The sequence below is a fragment of the Pristiophorus japonicus genome, unplaced genomic scaffold (genome assembly GCF_044704955.1).
Source record: "Pristiophorus japonicus isolate sPriJap1 unplaced genomic scaffold, sPriJap1.hap1 HAP1_SCAFFOLD_2641, whole genome shotgun sequence".
NCBI classification, from domain to species: domain Eukaryota; kingdom Metazoa; phylum Chordata; class Chondrichthyes; family Pristiophoridae; genus Pristiophorus; species Pristiophorus japonicus.
The window spans coordinates 1-19,687 of record NW_027252386.1 but is presented as its reverse complement, the minus strand read 5'-3'; the positions used below and the strand labels follow the sequence as shown (position 1 = coordinate 19,687).

Genomic DNA, 19,687 nt, shown 5'->3' with positions numbered 1-19,687 from the left:
AAATATATTTAATGACCCAGCTTCCACAGCTCTCTGGGGCAGAGAATTCCAAAGGTTCATGTTCCTCTGAGAGAAGAAATTCCTCCTCATCTCTATTTTAAATAGGCGACCCCCTATTCTGAAACTATGACCCCTAGTTTTAGATTCCTCCACAGGGGGGGAGCATCCTCTCTGCATCTACCCTGTCAAGCCTCCTCAGAATCTTATACGTTTCAATAAGATCACCTCTCATTCTTCTAAACTCCAATGAATATAGGCCCAACCTGCTCAACCTTTCTTCATAAGACAACTCTTTTATCTCAGGAATCAATCTCGTGAACCTTCTCTGAACTGCCCCCAATGCAAGTATATCACTCCTTAAATAAGGAGACCAAAACTGTACGCAGTACTCCAGGTGTGGTCTCACCAACAGTGTAGTTGTAGCAGGATTTCCCTACTTTTATACTGCATCCCCCTTGCAATAAAGGTCAACATTCCATTTGCCTTTTTAATTACGCTGTACCTGCATGCTAACTTTTTGTGTATCATGCACAAGTACCGCAGATCCCTCTGTGTTGCAGCATTTTCTAATCTCTCCTCATTTAAATAATAATTTGCTTTTTTATTTTTCCTACCAAAGTGGATGACCTCACATTTTCCCACATTATACTCCATCTGCCAAACTTTTGCCCACTCACTGAGCTGATCTATATCCCTTTATTTGCATCTTCCTCACAACTTGCTTTCCCACTTATCTTTGTATCATCAGCAAGTTTAGCTACATTCACTCGATCCCTTCATCTAAGTCATTAATATAGATTGTAAATAGTTGAGGCCCCAGCACTGATCCCTGTGGCACCCCACTAGTTACAGTTTGCCAGCCTGAAAATGACCCATTTATCCCTACGCTCTGTTTTCTGTTTGTTAGCCAATCCTCTATCCATACTAATATATTACCCCCAATCCCGTGAGCTCTTATCTTGTGCAGTAACCTTTTATGTGGCACCTTATCGAGTGCCTTCTGGAAATCCAAATACATGACATCTACTGGTTCCCCTTTATCCACCCTGTTCGTTACATCCTCAAAGAACGCCATCAAATTTGTCAAACATGATTTCCCTTTCATAAAACCATGCTGACTCTGCTTGACTGCATTATGATTTTCTAAATAATGGACTCCAGCATTTTCCCAATGACATGTTAGTCTAACTGGTCTGCAGTTTCCCGCTTTCTGTCTCCCTCCATTCTTAAATAGGGGAATTACATCTGCTGGGATCTCTCCAGAATCCAGGGATTTTTGGTAGATTACAACCAATGTGGCCACCATCTCTGCAGCCACTTCTTTTAAGACCCGAGGATGCAGGCTATTAGGTCCAGGGGACTTGTCCACCTTTAGTCCCATTAGTTTGCCTAGTACCTTTTCTCCCTAGCAATAGTGATTGTTTTAAGTTCTCCCCTCCCAATAGCCCCTTGATTATCAATTATTGAGATGCTACAGTGAAGACCGATACAAAATATTTATTCAAATTCTCTGCCATTTCCTTGTTTCCCATTATTAATTCCCCAGTCTCATCTTCTAAAAGGACCAACTTAGCTACTCGCTTCCTTTTTATATACCTGTAGAAGCTCTTACTGTCTGTTTTTATATTTCTTGCTAGTTTACTCTCAATCTATTCCCTTTTTTTCCGTCGTCCTTTACTATTTTCTAAAAAGTTTCCAATCTTCTGGCCTTTCATTAATCTTCGCAACATTGTATGCCTTTGTTTTCAATTTGATACCACCCATTACTTCTTAGTTAGCCACGGATGGTTCATCCTTCTTAGAGTCTTTCTTTCTCATTGGAATATATCTTTGCTGAGCTATGAAATATCTCTTTAAATGTCTGCTACTCCTTATCTACTGTCTTACCCTTCCTTTGTAATTGCCTTTATTTTTCAGGGCACTATTTTGAGACCCAAGTTTCTCACCCTCAAACCGAATTTGGAATTCTACCATACTATGATCACTCTTCCCAAGAGGATCCTTTACTATGAGATCATGAATTAATCCCAGTCTCATTACACATTACCAATTCTAAAATAGTCTGCTCCCTGGTTGGTTCCATAGCGCATTGTTCTAAGAAAACATCCCGAATACACTCTATGAACTCTTCCTCAAGGCCACCTAATCTTTATATTGATATATCCAATCAATATAAAGATTTAAATCGTTTATGCTTATTGCAGTACCTTTCTTATAAGCCTCCATTATTTCTTGATATATATGCTGTCCTGCAGTGTAGCTATTGATAGGGAGCCCATAGACTACTCCCACCAGTGACTTTGTTCCCTTATTATTTCTTATCTCCACCCAAACTGACCTACATCTTGATCTTCTGAGAATCAGAACCATCTGACCTCTCAAGTGGGCGTAAAAGATTCCATGACGTTATTTCGAAGAAATCTCTCTGGTGTCCAAGCTAACATTTATCCCTCAACCAACATCACTAAAACAGAGGCCGTGAAAGGCACTTTATAAATACAAAGGAGAAAAGGAACAGTCGATAACAGGACATCAATTAGTCTCCTCGTGGAGAAATCAAGGAATCGACTCACTGTATGTAGGAAACAAAGCTGATTTATTTGATCGTTGTTTGACAGAAAAGATTTACAAGAATGATTCCAGGGATGAGGGACTTCAGTTACATGGATAGACTGGTGAAGCTGGGGTTGTTCTTCTTAGAACAGAGAAGGTTGAGAAGAGATTTGATAGAGGTGCTCTGAAATCATGAGGGGTCTGGACAGAGTAGAGAGAAAATATTCCCATTGGCGGAAGGATTGAGAACCAGAGGGGACAGATTCAAGGTGATTGGCAAAAGAACCAAAGGCGACATGAGAAAAAACTTTGTTTTAAGCAGCGAGTGGTTAGGATCTGGAATGCACCGCCTGTAAGGCTGGTGGAGGCAGATTCAATCGTGGCTTTCAAAAAGGGAATTGGATAAGTACCTGAAATAAAACAATTGCAGGGCTACAGCGAAAGGGCGGGGAGTGGGACTTGCAGAGAGCCGGCACGGGCTCGATGGTCCGAAAGGCCTCCTTCTGTGCTGTAACCATTCTATGATTCTATGATATCCAGAAAATTAAACTCCAGCCCAGTTATAGGGATTAATTACACCAGCAGCAACAAACTCCAACTGTCCGAGTGAACATGGTTCAGTCCTGGATGTGATTAACTGCAACAATAAAAGCAGAGTCCAACCCCTGCAGTCACTTGTGAACTCGCTGATGTGACTGAAGGTTGGATAAACGAGTGAAGCCCTTCCCACACTCGTAGCAGATGAATGGCCTCTCCCCAGTGTGAGTGCGTTGGTGTTTCATCAGTTCATTTCTGCTTTTATAGCTCTTTTCACAGTCAGAACATTTAAACGGTCTCTTACTGGTGTGAACAAGTTGGTGTTCAGTGAGGTGGGATGAACGAGTGAATGCCTTCCCACACACAGAACAGGTAAAAGGTCTCTCCCCGGTATGAATACGCTGGTGAGCATGAAGCTCGAATGAATTAGTGAATCCCTTTCCACACACAGAGCAGATGAACGGCCTCTCTCCTGTGTGAGCTCGCTGGTGACTCAGATGATGAGATGATTTAGCAAACCGTTTCCCACATACGGGACAGACGAACGGTCTCTCCCCAGTGTGAACACGCTTGTGTTCAATGAGGTGTGAAGATGCAGCGAATTTCTTCCCACACACGGGACAGGTAAACGGCCTCTCCCCTGTGTGAACATGGTGGTGTCTCACCAAGCTGGATGAACAAGTGAATCCTTTCTCACACACGGAGCAGGTGAACGATCTCTCCCCAGTGTGAATTCGCTGGTGTGCCAGCAGGCTGGATGAATAAGTGAAGCCCTTCCCACACACAGTGCAGGTGAATGGCCTCTCCCCAGTGTGAACTCGCTGGTGTTCAGTGAGGTGGGATGAACGAGTGAATCCCTTCCCACACGCGGGGCAGGTGAACGGCCTCTCCCTGGTGTGACTGCGTCGATAAGTTTCCAGCGCAGAGGGGCAATTGAATCCCTTCCCACAGTCTCCACATTTCCACGGATTCTCCATGGTGCAGGTGTCCTTGTGTCTCTCCAGGTTTGACGATCAGTTGAAGCCTCGTCCACACACAGAACACGTGTACGGTTTCTCACCGCTGTGAATGGTGCGATGTTTTTTCAGGCTGTGTAACTGGGTAAAGCTCTTTCCACAGTCAGTGCACTGGAACACTCTCACTTGGGTGTGTGTGTCTCAGTGCTTTTCCAGTCACACTGATGTTTGAAATCTTTTCCCACAGACAGAGCAGACAAACGTTTCTCCTTTCACATTCAAAGGCCGATGATATTCAAGTGAATCGAGTGACTCTGTCAGATCTTGATACAATTGGTTCGATTTTCCTGTCTGTAAATCCTCCTCTTCTAATATCCTGTAAAAGGTGTTTACGAAAGTCAGCACTGGAAGTGCAGGATAGAAATTGAGGACAGACAATTCTACTTTTTATGGAACATTCTTTCCTCTCTTGTTCCCCAAAGCTGTAAATTCCCATCCCACACACTCTCCCTCCACCCTGTGCTGAAATCCAAACTCATCGCACCACCTCCATCATTTCTTTCTTCCATCTGCAGTTTTCTCACTCCCTCTTCTCTGGTTGGGTTCAGTTCTACATCCCGTCTGTGCAGACTGAGAATAAATGAGGAAATGATTTTCTCTCGAGGTCACTGGGACCCTAAAGCCCCGCCCACCCTCTGTTCCTGTACCAAGATGGCCGCGCAGGCACGCTGATCATGTCTAATAATTCGGCTAGTTACCCCGAGCAGTCGGGTCCATCATCGCGAGTCAAACATGTGTCCTGCCGGCTCATATTAGGTGCCTGGGGCCTACACCAGGTGTTTATGAAGCTGCCCAGCCCACCCAGGGGTCTAATTCCTCCGCTGAGCCCACAAGCTCCTACCGACTCGCGGAATGTCTCTTCCACCTCAGACCACCTCCACCACTGGCACTGCGCCTGTTCAGAGCACAGCCCGATCCCGTGTCTGGGCTCCTGGTGTCATTGATAGAGCGCTTTACCCCTGTGCGGGTAGATTCTGGTTACAGAAGTAAACGTTGCAACATTTGGTAGTGAAAGGGATTCATTCAGGACAGACAGCAGGGATTATTGCAGGAAATAACACAGAGAAAGGAAATACAGTGGATGTTGTGTAGATGGATTGTCAAAAGGTGTTTGATAAGGTGCCGGACAGGAGGCTTGTTGATCAAATTAAGGCTCATGGTATTAAAGGGAGTGGGGCCGCGTGGAGAGGAAGTTGGGTAAAGGGCAGAAAACAGAGAGTAGTGGTTAATGGATGTTCTTCAGACTGGAGGGATGTAAACAGTGGTGTCCCCCAGGGTCAGTGTTGGGATCATTGCTCTTAATATAGAGACAGGATCTGGGCTAGGGAATAAGCACATATGAATTAGAAGCAGGAGTAGGCCATTTGGTCCCTCGAGCCTGCTCCACCATTCAATAAGATCATATTGATTCATCAATTGATCCACCGCTACGAAAAACAATAAGAATAAAACCGGACGGACCACCCGGCATCGACCTCCGCACCGGCTACGGACCCGACAACGGCACACCCAGCCCAGTCTTTCTCACCAACATCTGGGGACTTGTGCCAAAATTGGAAGAGATGGCCCAGACTAGTCAAGCAACAGCCTGACATAGTCATACTCACAGAATCATATCTTTCAGCCAATGTCCCAGACTCCTCCATCACCTCCCTGGATATGTCCTGTCCCACCGGTGGCGGTACAGTAGTATACAGTCGGGAGAGTGTGGCCCTGGGAGTCCTCAACACCGACTCCGGACCCCATGAAGTCTCCTGGCTTCAGGTCAAGCATGGACAAGGAAACCTCCTGCTGATGACCACCCACCGCCCTCTCTCAGCTGATGAATCAGTACTCCTCCATGTTGAACACCACTAGGAAGAAGCACTGCGAGTAGCAAGGTGCACAGAATGTACTCTGGGTGGGGGACTTCAATGTCCATCAAGACTGGCTCGGTAGCACCACTACTGACTGAGCTGGCCGAGTGCTGAAGGACAGCTGCCAGACTGTGCCTGCAGCAAATGATGAAAGAATCAACACGAGTGGAAAAAAAGACTTGCGCCCATCCCTTTGGAAAGGGCACAAGAGCGGGAGCAACGGTAAGCCTACAAAGGGCATGAGTCAGCCGAGCAGCGGGACTTCGGAAAGGGCGCGAGAGCAGGAACAGCGGTAAGCCTACAAAGGGCGTGAGTCAGCCGATCAGACAGCCGAAACAGCACCAAGTGACCTGGGAGGATAAGAAGTAAAAAGATTCAAAATGTGATGTCGCAGAAAAGCAGGGAAGTGATTGGTTGGTCAGTTTTTCTCTCTTTTCTTCGGCATTGGTTTAAATTAAGAGCTGGGATTAAAAATCTAAACTTTCAAAATGTGAAAAATTAATTAAATACATTAGAGATGTCAGGGCAGGCGATGTGTTACTGCTGCTGCATGTGGGAGCTGGTTGACCCCATTGAGGGCCACGGCGACCACATCTGCAGTAAGTGTTGGCTGCTCGAGGAACTTCGGCTCCGCGTTGATGAGCTGGATTCCGAGCTGCAGACACTGCGACACATCAGGGAGGGGGAGAGTTACCTGGACCCTGTGTTCCAGGAAGCAGTCCCACCCCTTAGATTAATTAATTTAAATTTGGTCCGTGGTTAGGGACAGGATGGTGTGGCTACAAGCGAGGCAGCTGTGGGGACCCAGGAGATAGTGATGGAGGTGCCTCAGTCCTTGCAATTGTCCAACGGTACGAGATTCTTGCTCCCTGTTTGGACGAGGGCAGGGACTGACCACAGTGCCATGGTACAGGAGGCCATTCAAGTAGGGGGAGTAAAAAGAAATGTTGTAGTGATCGGAAACAGTATAGTTTCGGAGATAGATACTGTTCTCTGCAGCCGAGTGCGTGAGTCCCGAAGGCTGTGATGCCTGCGCAGTGCCAAGGTTCAGGACATCTCCTCTGGGCTGAAGAGGGATTGGAATGGGAGGGGGAAGATCCAGTTGTCGTGGTCCACGTAGGTACCAATGACATAGGTAGAACAAAGAAAGGGGTTCTGCTGAAGGATTTTGAGCAGCTAGGGGCTAAATTAAAAAGCAGAACCACAAAGGCAATAATCTCTGGATTACTACCTGAGCCACGAGCAAATATATTTCGGTGAGAAAGAAAGACTTTAAGCGACGAGAGAACTAGCCTCGGTTAATGAAGGAAGTAAAGGATGGGATCAAATTGAAAACAATGGCATACAAAGTGACCAAGGTTAGTGGGAGGCCAGAGCATTGGCAAATGTTTTTAAAAACAGCAAATGATGACTAAAGAAATAATAAAGAGAGGGAAGGTAGATTATGAGAGTAAACTAGCAAGCAATATAAAAAGAGCTTCTACAGGTATGTAAAAAGGATAGGGTAGCTAAAGTAAATGTTGGTCCTTAGAGGATGAGACTGGGGAATTAATAATGGGGAACAGGGAAATGGCAGAGACTTTGAACAAATATTTTGTATCAGTCTTCACGGTAGAAGACATTAAAAACACCCCAATAATAGATAATCAAGCGGCTATAGCGCGGGAGGAACTTAAAGCAATCACTAAAGAAAAAGTGTTCAGTAAAATAATGGGATGAAAGGTGGAAAAGCCCCCTGGATCTGATGGCTTGCAACCTCGGGTCTTAGTAAAGCTCCCTCTATACTGTCCCATCAAATACTCCCAGGGCCGGCATAGCACAAGTTGGATACCTCTATACTGGCCCATCAAACAATGCCAGAGCAGGTACAGCACAGGTTAGGTACAAAGTAAAAATCCCTCTACACTTCCCTAACAAACACTCCCAGGGGAGGTACAGCACAGGTTAGATACAGAGTAAAGCTTGTTCTACACCGGCCAACAAACACACCAAGGCCAGGTAAAGCATGGGTTAGGCAGAGGGTAAAGCTTCCTCTATTCTCCCCGATCAAACAATGCCAGGGCAGGTACAGCATGGGTTCGATGCAGAACAAATCTCCCTCTAAACTGCCCCATCAAACATTCCTCGGGCAGGTACAGTCCGGATTCGATATAGCAGAAAGCTCCCACTACACTGTCCCATCAAACACAACGAGGGCAGGTAGAGTACGGGTTAGATACAGAGGAAAGCTTACCCTACACCAACCCATCAAAGCTCACAGGGCAGGTAGAGTACGGGATAGATACAGAGGAAAGCTCCCTCTGCAGTGTCCCATCAATCACTCACAAGGCAGGTACAACGTTGATTTCTGAGTTCTTTTCCTTCAATCTGGTTCAGTGAAATCACTGAGTCGAATACCGTTGTGCTTTAAACAAAGCAGTCTTTATTTCTTACCGGCCGAGACTTATCAGACAGAAGGAGTACTCTCTTGATAGAGCGTACACACTTCCTACGGACAAGTGAAGTTACATTGTAAAGGGACGACGGTTATACATTTTCGGTAAAAGATAACAAGATAGGGCTAGAGTGACATCCTAGTTCAGCCTATCCCTTTTGATCCCTCTTTCCCTTTGTCCACTCATAAGCCGACCTAAGTATGGTCTGATTTTAAACAAAGACCTTCTGTTAATGTTTCAGGTTAATAACATGATTTAATAAGACCTTGAGGTTTTTCTGCAAGCTGTGGGTTTTGTTTCGATATGTGTTAGTGTTGTAACATTTCGCAGTCTCGAGTCTGAGATGTCATGGCTATTCCTCCATGAATTCTTTGTTAGCTTATACTGTCCCTATACAATTCCCACGTTCTCAACTTCAATGTCTCGATACATTTTTAAACATTCACAGTTGCAGTCCAGATTGGTTGTGATAACAAATCGATGTTCCACCGATTCTTCCTGGTAACCCATTTTAACCGGTTCTGACACCGGGAATGTAGATACTTGTTCCAGGAATCCTGACAGTTCCTGTGTTTCAGTGAAGGTGGGGAGTTTAAGCTTTGATTGTACAGAAGACATGAAGGCTCCCGTATCTATCAAGAAGGGTTGCCACTCATTCCGAATTTTTAACAATATCATCGGTTTGTCATCCGGGGAGGGTCCCTGCACAATCAAGTTGCGCAGTCAATAAGAATCGGGGGACGGTGGCCAAAGGGGTTGTTCTGGGAGAAGTTAGTGTAAGATCCCCGTCCTCTTCCCCCCTTGCCCCCCTCCTCTTCCTTTTTCGTGCTGACGGGAGGGACAATTTCTATTCCAATGTCCTTCTTGCCCACAAATAAAGCATCCATCTCGTCTTCCCATACCAGGCCGGGGACAGTAGGGCGGTCCGTAATTAGCAGGGCCCGGGCCATTTGGGTGTTTGATATAACCGTATCCCTGTTTATCCACCCAACCCTGCACGCAACACTGCGGTTCCATCTGGTATCACCTTGGGTCGGGTTTTGGTCCTTCCACCCGAGGCGGCTCTTCCTTTCTAGTCATGTATTCAGTCTTGACCTGGGTTGGGGGCGTACCTCCCCCCTCTCCTTTCTTTTCCTGCCAATAATATTTAACCGCCCTTTCCATCTGCGCTTCACTGATATCTGCCCAATTCATATTATTTGTCCGGATAGCGTGAGCAATAGAATTGGGCAGGCACTGAAGTAGGATAGCGCAGAATTGAGGAGAATCCTCTCCTGCCCTGAAGGCATTATCTCCTGATTGACTTCCGTATATTTCAATAAATCTTTCCATGAATTCATCGGCAGTTTCTTCTCGTTTGGGTTTAGTTTCTAATACTGCGGCCATACTGATGGGCTTCTGAAGGGTCGTGGTGAGAGCATTAAAGATAGCGTTTAGGCGATCCTGGACATCGTTAGGGTGAGTAACCAACAATGCATCATGAGTAGCACGTCCTAGGTGAGTTAGAAATCGGGCATGCTCAGTTGGGCTCAGGGTTTGCTTTACCAGGGCCCACAGGTCCCTTGATTCTGCATTATATCCATGCATGTCGAGGTCACTCCGTGAAATCGGAGGTCAGGGTTAAGTTGGGTTTGTGGATCCCTTTCAGCTTATTTATCTTAGCCTTTTAACTCTTCAATTTGTTTTGTTTGAGTATCTATTTCTTTATTGTATCAGGCAAGTATTATTACATAAGCTAGTTCTGTTTTTATTTTTATTCTGACTCTCACCATTCCCCTGTTAGGTGAGTCTTTTTTCTATTAAGAAATCCAAATTGATAATGTTCAGTATGAAACGGCTGTCAATGGAAAGGGTTAACTCCTTTACAGGTTTGTAAGAAGACCTGATGTCATTACGTGACTTCACGTAACCATCTGAAAAAAAAATCTTTTCATCAGGAAAGGCAGCATTTGATTAAACGCCAATATTTTTTAACTTCTTATTCAAGTACTTGCCAAAGATATTTTTTTTAATTGATTTAAAACGAGACCACAAATTTTTAATAGCTATTTATTTACTGAAATTCAATTTGGTCATCAGCCTCGGTCAATGCAAAGCCAACCATTTTAACTAAGTAGTCTATCGATACATTTCTCAGAGGTCCCAGTGGAACTCTGAATACATTTCTCGTGCGTGCACTCTTTCTTTAAGACGTCTACGGTTTTTAATATGTCTTCCTTCTGTCAATGAAAGCCCTAATTTAATGGAGTTTTTCTGCCAACTCGACAGGAGTGATTTTTTTTTAGACTGCAGTGGAATTTTTCTCATAATTTAAAATCTCAGAACACATTTTTTTTTCCAGCACCTATTTAGTACGTTACATCTTTTTTTTCCGTCTTTTCCATAACTGGAGGGAAGTCTGGCACGTTCATCTACACTCACTGATTCCTGCTATTGTTGTTGATGTACAAAATTTTAAATAAATGACACTGCCCTCCAAACAGCACTTAATTACAATTGTTGACATTTACACGTAGGCTGTGGACTGCTTTTCGTTATCTCAATTGTTCCAGCCTCAAGGTCGTGTTATTTAATATAATATTTTTTTTTGAATCCTTTTGAATCCATCTCAGTATTTTCTGTGCCTTCTCTGAATATCTCAAAATCCCGATTCAAACTTTGTAATTCAATAAGGTTCACACTCTTAAACTTCCCACATACAGGACAACACTACGAAGGGTTAAAAAAATCTTTTATTCTGTTTGAAAAAGTGGGTGGAGCTAAAACAAACCACAACTCCCCGGCTTTTTTTTTTCCACAGTAAAAATCACACAAGCATTTCTCATTTAAAACAGATGTTCACAAGAGTCTCTCTTCTTTCCTATTAATTTTTGGATCCATGACCTTTCAGGGAATTCGTAGTTTTATCTAAATTACCCATCCTGTGTCGCCGCACGTTGGATCAGGGTCCTAATTAGTCCTGATTGTCTCCACGTCGCCCCGTGGTGGTTTCAGTTATCTTACCCAGAGCCTAGGCGGACCAAGTGATATACAAGATCGACGCCGTACCTGGCGCAAGTACAATTTAAAATTTACACAGTCCCGCGGCTTAATTTAACGTAATTCCCTAACCTCCGCGTTTCCCTACGCGGTTCGCGCGATTCTCTCTCTCTCCGCGTTGCCGCGCGGTTTTACTTGGGCCTCGAACCCACACAGACACTGGGCCTCGAACCTAGGCAGGTTACCTATTCTAACTTATCTTTCCGAGTCGCCGCTTGGTTTGCGTCACCGCGCAATTTCCCTATCTCTATCCCTATTCTAAGTTTGAAAGGTATTCATCAGATTGTCCTGGATCTCGTTCAGACACTACCTGAGAACCAGCAAGTGGCTAAACTTTCCTCAGACTTTTGAAACCGGGGGAAACTGGAGCAGTATTGAAAATATACTTACTCCAGTGGCCACTTTCCCCTCGTCTCGTCCAAAGCTAGTCTGGCTCTTAATTCGCAAGTTTTCAGCAGTCGTCCGTTGAGATCCCACTTCTGACACCAAATGTTGATTTCTGCGTTCTTTTCCTTCAATCTGGTTCAGTGACATCACTGAGTCGAATACCGATTGTGCTTCAAACAAAGCAGTCTTTATTTCTTACCGGCCGAGACTTATCAGACAGAAGGAGTACTCTCTTGATAGAGCGTACACGCTTCCTACGGACAAGTGAAGTTACATTGTAAAGGGACGACGGTTATACATTTTCGGCAAAAGATAACAAGATAGGGCTAGAGTGACATCCTAGTTCAGCCTATCCCTTTTGATCCCTCTTTCCCTTTGTCCACTCATAAGCCGACCTAAGTATGGTCTGATTTTAAACAAAGACCTTCTGTTAATGTTTCAGGTTAATAACATGATTTAATAAGACCTTGAGGTTTTTCTGCAAGCTGTGGGTTTTGTTTCAATATGTGTTAGTATTGTAACATTTTGCAGTCTCGAGTCTGAGATTTTCATGGCTATTCCTCCATTAATTCTTTGTTAGCTTATACTGTCCATATATAATTCCCACGTTCTCAACTTCTCGACTTTAATGTCTGTATACATTTAATATCCAGTTCACTTCACTGTCTTTATTGCTTATACATTTTCACATATCCACACAGCACGGGTTATGCAGAGAGTAAAGTTCTCTCTACACTGTCCCATCAAACATTGCCAGGGCAGGTACAGCATGGGTTAGATACAGAGTAATACTCCCTCTACACTGTCCCATCAAACATTGCCAGGGCAGGTATAGCAAGTATTAGATACAGAACAAATCTCCCTCTACACTGTCCCATCCATCACTCCAAGGGTGTGAATGTTTAAAAATGTATAGAGACATTGAAGTTGAGAACGTGGGAATTCTATAGGGACAGTATAAGCTAACAAACAATTCATGGAGGAATAGCCATGACTTCTCAGACTCGAGACTGGAAATGTTATAACACTAACACATATTGAAACAAAACCCACAGCTTGCAGAAAAACCTCAAGGTCTTATTAAATCATGTTATTAACCTGAAACATTGACAGAAGGTCTTTGTTTAAAATCGGACCATGCTTGGGTCGGCTTATGAGTGGACAAAGGGAAGGAGGGATCAAAAGAGATGGGCTGAGCTGGGATGTCACTCTGGCCCTATCTTGTTATCTTTTGCCGAAAATGTATAACCATCGTCCCTTTACAATGTAACGTCACTTTGTCCGTAGGAAGTGAGTGCGTTCGAACAGACTTGCATTCCTTCTGTCTGATAAAGTCCCCGATCGGGATTTGCTTTTTAAATAAAAGCTTGCTTTGTTTAAAGCACAAACGGTATTCGTTTCAGTAATTTTGCTGAACCAGATTGAGATAAAAGAATCCAGGAATCAACAAGGGCAGGTATGGAACATAAGAAATAGGAGCAGAGTAGACCATTTTGGCCCCTCGAGCCTGCTCCGCCATTCAATAAGATCATGGCTGATCAGATTCAGGCCTTAACTCCACTTCCCTGCCCGCTCCCCATAATCCTTGACTCCCTTATCTTTCAAAAATCTGTCTATCCCCACCTTAAATACATTCAATGACCCAGCCCCCACAGCTCTCTGAGGTATTGAATTCCAAAGATTCACAACCCTCAGAGAAGAAACACCTCCTGATTTCCCTTTTAAATGAGTGACCCCTTATTCTGAAACTATGCCCCCTAGTGTTAGATTCCCTCACGTGGGGAAACATCCTCTCTGTATCTACCCTGTCAAGCCCCCTCAGAATCTTATACGTTTCAATAAGATCACCTCTAAGTCTTCTAAACTCCAATGTGTACAGGCCCAACCTGCTCAACCTCTCTCATTATGACAACCCCTTCATCTCAGCAATGAACTTCGTGAACCTTCTCTGAACTGCCTCCAGTGCAAGTATATCCTTCCTGAAATAAGGAGACTAAAACTGTACGCAGTACTCCAGTTGTGGTCTCACCAACACCATGTACAGTTGGAGCAGGACTTCCCTACTTTTATACTCCATCCCCCTTGCAATAAAGGCCAACATTCCATTTGCCTTCATAATTAATTGCAGTAACTGCATGCTAAATGTTTGTGTTTCATGTACAAGGACTCCCAGATCCCTCTGTACCACCGCATTTTGTAATCTCTCACAATTTAAATAATAATTTGCTTTTTTATTACTCCTACTAACATGGATACCCTCACATTTTCCCACATTATACTCCATCTGCCAAAGCTTTGCCCACTCACTTAGCCTATCTATATTTGTTTGTAAATTCTTTGCGTCCTCCTCACAACTTGCTAGGTTAGCACAGGTTAGATATACAGTAAACCTCCCTCTACATTATCCCATCAAACACTCCCAGTGCAGGTACAACACGGGTTAGGTGCAGAGTAAAGCTCCCTCTGCACTGTCCCAAAAACACTCCCGGGGCAGGTACAGCACGGGTTAAATACAAAGCAAAGCTCCTTCTACACTGTCCCATCAAACACTCACAGGACAGATATAGCATGGATTGGATACAGCGTAAAGTTCCCTCCACACTGTCCCATCAAATATTTCCAAGGCGGGTACAGCAAACATTAGATACAGCATAAAGCCCAATTTACACAGTCCCGTCAAACACTCCCAAGGCAGGTAACAGCACGGATTAGATACAGAGTAAACCTCCATTTACACTGTCCCATCAAACAATGCCAGGGCAGGCACAGCACAGATTAGATACTGAGTTTCCCATGTGGTGGCTGGCGTGCAACGGCCACCACACGTTAAAAAAAGCCACGCACAGGCATCTTCCACCCTTCAGGATGTAGTTCAGGATCTGGAATATTAGGTCCTTCATTGAAACACCTGTGAACTCATCCTTATTTGGCGTGGAAGCAAGTCATCCTCGTTTGCAGATGACACTAAGCTGGGTGGCAGTGTGAGCTGTGAGGAGGATGCCAAGAGGCTGCAGGGTGACTTGGACAGGTTAGGTGAGTGGGTAAATGCATGGCAGATGCAGTATAATGTAGATAAATGTGAGGTTATCCACTTTGGTGGCAAAAACAGGAAGGTAGAATATTATCTGAATGGTGACAGATTAGGAAAAGGGGAGGTGCAATGAGACCTGGGTGTCATGGTACATCAGTCATTGAAAGTTGGCATGCAGGTACAGCATGCGGTGAAGAAGGTAAATGGCATGTTGGTCTTCATAGCGAGAGGATTTGAGTATAGGAGCAGGGAAGTCTTACTGCAGTTGTACAGGGCCTTGGTGAGGCAATACCTTGAATATTGTGCACAGTTTTGGTCTCCTAATCTGAGGAAGGACATTCTTGCTATTGAGGGAGTGCAGCGAAGGTTCACCAGACTGATTCCCGGGATGGCAGGACTGACATATGAAGAAAGACTGGATCGACTAGGCTTATATTCACTGGAATTTAGAAGAATGAGAGGGGATCTCACAGAAAAATATAACATTCTGACGGGATTGGACAGGTTAGACGCAGGAAGAATGTTCCTAATGTTGGGGAAGTCCAGAACCAGGGGTCACAGCCTAAGGATAAGGGGTCAGCTATTTAGGACCGAGATCAGGAGAAACTTCTTCACTCAGAGAATTGTAAACCTGTTAAATTCTCCATCACAAAACGTTGTTGAGGCCAGTTCATTAGTTATATTCAAAAGGGAGTTAGATGTGACCCTTTTAGCTAAAGGGATCAAGGAGTATGGAGAGAAAACAGGAATGGGGCACTGAAGTTGCATGATCAGCCATGATCATATTGAATGGTGGTGCAGGCATGAAGGGCCGAATGGCCTACTCCTGCTCCTATTTTCTATGTTTCAAGGTACTGCTAATGATGATGATGAGATACAGAGTAAACCTCTCTCTATACTGTCCCATCAGATACAACTCGGGCAGGTAGAGTACAGGTTAGATTCAGAGGAAAGCTTCCCCTACAGCGACCCATCAAAGCTCACAGGGCAGGTAGAGCACGGGTTAGATACAGAGCAAAGCTCCCTCTACACTGTCCCAACAAACAATTCCAGGTCAGGTACAGCACGGGTTCGGTAAAGAGCGAAGCTCCCTTTGTACTGTCCCATCAAGCACTCCCAGGGCAGGGACAGCACGAATTAGATACACAGTAAATCTGTGTCAGAGGAAACTGTACCCCAGTGAGAGTCAGTGCCAGAGGAAACTGTACCCCAGTGAGAGTCAGTGCCAGAGGAAACTGTACCCCAGTGAGAGTCAGTGCCAGAGGAAACTGTACCCCAGTGAGAGTCAGTGCCAGAGGAAACTGTACCCCAGTGAGAGTCAGTGCCAAAGGAAACTGTATCCCAGTGAGAGTCAGTGCCAGAGAAAAATGTACCCGTGAGTGTCAGTACCAGAGGAAACAAGCAGCAGAGCTTGGTGTCCAGCCGTCTTGGATCCCCTTGCCATTGGACCAAGACCTTGCTCTGCCAAGCCCTTGTGGTAGCCGGTGTGCAATGGCCACCTCACGTTAAAATAATTCATGCTGTTAGCAATACAAAACAATCCTCTTCCTCTGCAGTTATCAGTCTATTGCAATTCCCCATACCTGCAGTTTTGTTATTTTACAATTTAAAATATCTTCAGTTATCAGCAACAAATTGCATTTATATCGAGCCTTAAACATAGTAAAATGTCCCAAGGCACTTCACAGGACCGTTAGCAAACAGAATTTGATACCCAGTCACGTAAGGAAATACTACAACAGGATTAAAAGCTTGTTCAAAAGGATAGGTATTAAGGAGCATTTTGAAGGTGGAGAGATTTAGGGAGGGAATTCCAGAGCTTATGGCCTCGGCAGCTGAAGGTATGGCCACCAATATTGGAGGGATGAAAATTGGGGCTGCTCAAGAGGCCAGAATTGGAGGAATGCAAATATCTCTGAGGGTTGCAGGGCTGGAGGAGGTTACAGCAATCGGGAGGGCAAGGTCCTGGACGGATTTCAAAACAAGGTTGAGCATTTTGAAATCGATGGAGCAGGAGCCAATGTAGTTCAGTGAGCACAGGGGTGATGGGTGAATGGAAATTGGTACAAGTTGGGATGAGAGGGCTGAGGACAGATTGAGTCGAATAGGCCTATATTCTCTGGAGTTTAGAAGAATGGAAGGTGATATCATTGAAACATAGAATTGACAAGGGCTGGATAGTCTAGGGCTAGTGGTCCTAGTATTAGGATAAGAGATCGGCCATTTAAGACTGAGATAAGATATTTCTTCACTTAAGAGTTGTGAATCTTTGAAATTCTGTATTGAATAGAGATCTTACTGAATGGCGGAGCAGACGGGAGGGCCGTATGGCCTACGCCTGCTGCTACTTCTTGTGTTCTTGAGTAAGGATACGGGCAGGAGTGTTTTTGATAAGCGTAAGCTTGCGGAAAGTGCGAGGTGTGAGGCCGATCAGGAGAGCATTGGAAATAGTCCAATGTAGCGGTAACAGAGGCATGGATGAGGGTTTGAGCAGTTGAGCTGAGGAAGGGGCAGAGACCGGCGATGTTATGGAGCTGGAAGTAAACGTACTTGGTGATTGAGGGAATATGGGTTCGGAAGCTCATCTCAGGGTCAAGTACGACGCCAATTAATAAATTGCAACTCTCCATATCTGTGTTTCAGTATATTAGAATACTACATACCTCGAGTGATCAATGCTTCAATAGTAGTACTTATCAATATATTTTCTGTTAATTCCAAATGTTCATGAATGAATAACTGATTCTGTCAGTAATAGGCCGTGCTGGTATTTCAGATTGGTTTGTGCATCGTGATCAATGAATTGACTATGATGCTTCCAGTTCAATCTTTCCAATGGCTTTCTCACCAGATGGGAAATATTTGAACATTGAGATCTGATGGTGTCGGTGTGAGTTCAGCCCCACCGAATGTACAGAGACGGGTCCATCTGCTGGTCTCTGCCTCAAACTGGAGTCACCTCTTAGATCAAAGCCCTTTACTCTAAAACACACACAAGATTCACTGTGACTGTGTGTTTAGAGACAGAAAGTGATCTCACTTCAAATCCCATTGCACGGCCTCATGCTGGATAATTGTGCTCGGTGGTCAGTCTCTCCCAGTCTCATTTCCTGCCTTACCTTGTAACCTGTGTGTACTGTCTACAGGACCGGTGTGTATCTGAGTAAATGGCACTTTCTCTTACCTTTCTCCCCAGTCAATCTATTGAAGCGCATTCAATCGGAAGGGGCTCACTGGTTGGTGCTCTCACAATCCTGTGCTGGTTCACCTGCTGTTGTTCCTCAGTCCATAATCCCTGTTTCCTTCCAGCTGTGGAACTTTCTCAATCACTCCGCCATTCACCGGGAGATCTAATTATGAAAGGGCAGAAAATTAGAAGAATATTAATGTTGTGAAGTGGAATGTAGTGTAAAGTGTTTTTCCAATGTTTCAGAAAAGTCTATGTCCAGTATTTCTGTTTGATTTTATCCTATTCCTCAAGATTCCTGTCCCGCCCGTCTGGACTTACAGAAAATCACCAGAATTCTCCCCGGATTACACACTAACTGATCTCACTGGGCCCATCCTCCCCGGGTTACACGCTGTCTGATCTTACTGGGCCCCCGGGTTACACACTGTCTGATCTCACTGGGCCCCGGGTTACACACTGTCTGATCTTACTGGGCCCCCAGGTTACACACTGTCTGATCTCACTGGGCCCCCGGGTTACACACTGTCTGATCTCACTGGGCCCCCTGGGTTACAGACTGTCTGATCTCACCGGGCCTCCGGATTACACACTGTCTGATCTCACTGGGCCCCCGGGATACACAATGTCTGATCTCACTGGGCCCCCGGGTTACACACTGTCTGATCTCACTGGGCCCCCGGGTTACACACTGTCTAATCTCACTGGGCCCCCGGGTTACACACTGTCTGATCTCACTGGGCCCCCGGGTTACACACTGTCTGATCTCACTGGGCCCCCGGGTTACACACTGTCTGATCTCACCGGGCCCCCGGGTTACACACTGTCTGATCTCACTGGGCCCCCGGGTTACACACTGTCTGATCTCACCGGGCCCCCGGGTTACACTGTCTAATCTCACTGGGCCCCCGGGTTACACACTGTCTGATCTCACCGGGCCCCCGGGTTACACAGTGTCTGATCTCACTGGGCCCCCGGGTTACACACTGTCTGATCTCACTGGGCCCCCGGGTTACACACTGTCTGATCTCACTGGGCCCCGGGTTACACACTGTCTGATCTCACCGGGCCCCCGGGTTACACAGTGTCTGATCTCACTGGGCCCCCGGGTTACACACTGTCTGATCTCACTGGGCCCCCGGGTTACACACTGTCTGATCTCACTGGGCCCCCGGGTTACACACTGTCTGATCTCACTGGGCCCCCGGGTTACACACTATCTGATCTCACTGGAAGTTTCAGTCTATCTCCCGCATGTCCCCAAACCGAGCTCCAGGGCTGTGTGTTCAGTTCGATGTTTTCCCTCACAGACTCACCGCACCCTCCCGGCCCTGCGCTCTGCCCCGGCCCCAGCCGCCCACCATCAGTCCGGTTCCCTGCTGCCCCCGGTTCCCCACATTGTCCAACCGCTGGTTACAGCAAACTGCCCGGCATCCGGGGACTGATGGAGAGTGGCACCGAGCACAGAGCGCGTTCTGCATAAATTAATGACCTTCAGAGAATTCCCGGTCGTTTATTGGCTGCACGAAGCAGATTGCCAGCCACTCTCACCAATAGGAGTCGGCAGCGCCGCAGAGCCCCGCCCACTGTGATGAAGGCGCGCTGGGCAGCTCGGGGGTCACGTAGTTCCTGATTTCAAAAATTGC

At 45.6% G+C, this 19,687-nt stretch overlaps 1 protein-coding gene and 1 long non-coding RNA gene across 3 annotated transcripts; both read right to left on the bottom strand.

Moving 5' to 3' along the window:
* Positions 1-2,579: 2,579 nt before the first annotated feature.
* On the bottom strand, positions 2,580-4,004 carry LOC139247226 (zinc finger protein 436-like; the record flags this gene model as incomplete). The annotated part of the gene is made up of 1 exon (XM_070871570.1): positions 2,580-4,004. A coding segment is annotated over one exon (780 nt), but the record flags the coding sequence as incomplete, so codon positions are not given.
* A 43-nt stretch (positions 4,005-4,047) lies between these two features.
* LOC139247227 (uncharacterized) lies at positions 4,048-19,494 on the bottom strand. Of its 2 annotated transcripts, none has more exons than XR_011590844.1 (3): positions 19,439-19,494; positions 18,039-18,204; positions 4,048-4,422 (listed from the first exon to the last, which is right to left on the bottom strand). It is a non-coding gene; the product is annotated as an uncharacterized lncRNA (long non-coding RNA). The 2 variants fall into 2 exon arrangements; XR_011590843.1 differs by having other exon boundaries at positions 19,358-19,474.
* Between the last annotated feature and the right edge of the window lie 193 nt (positions 19,495-19,687).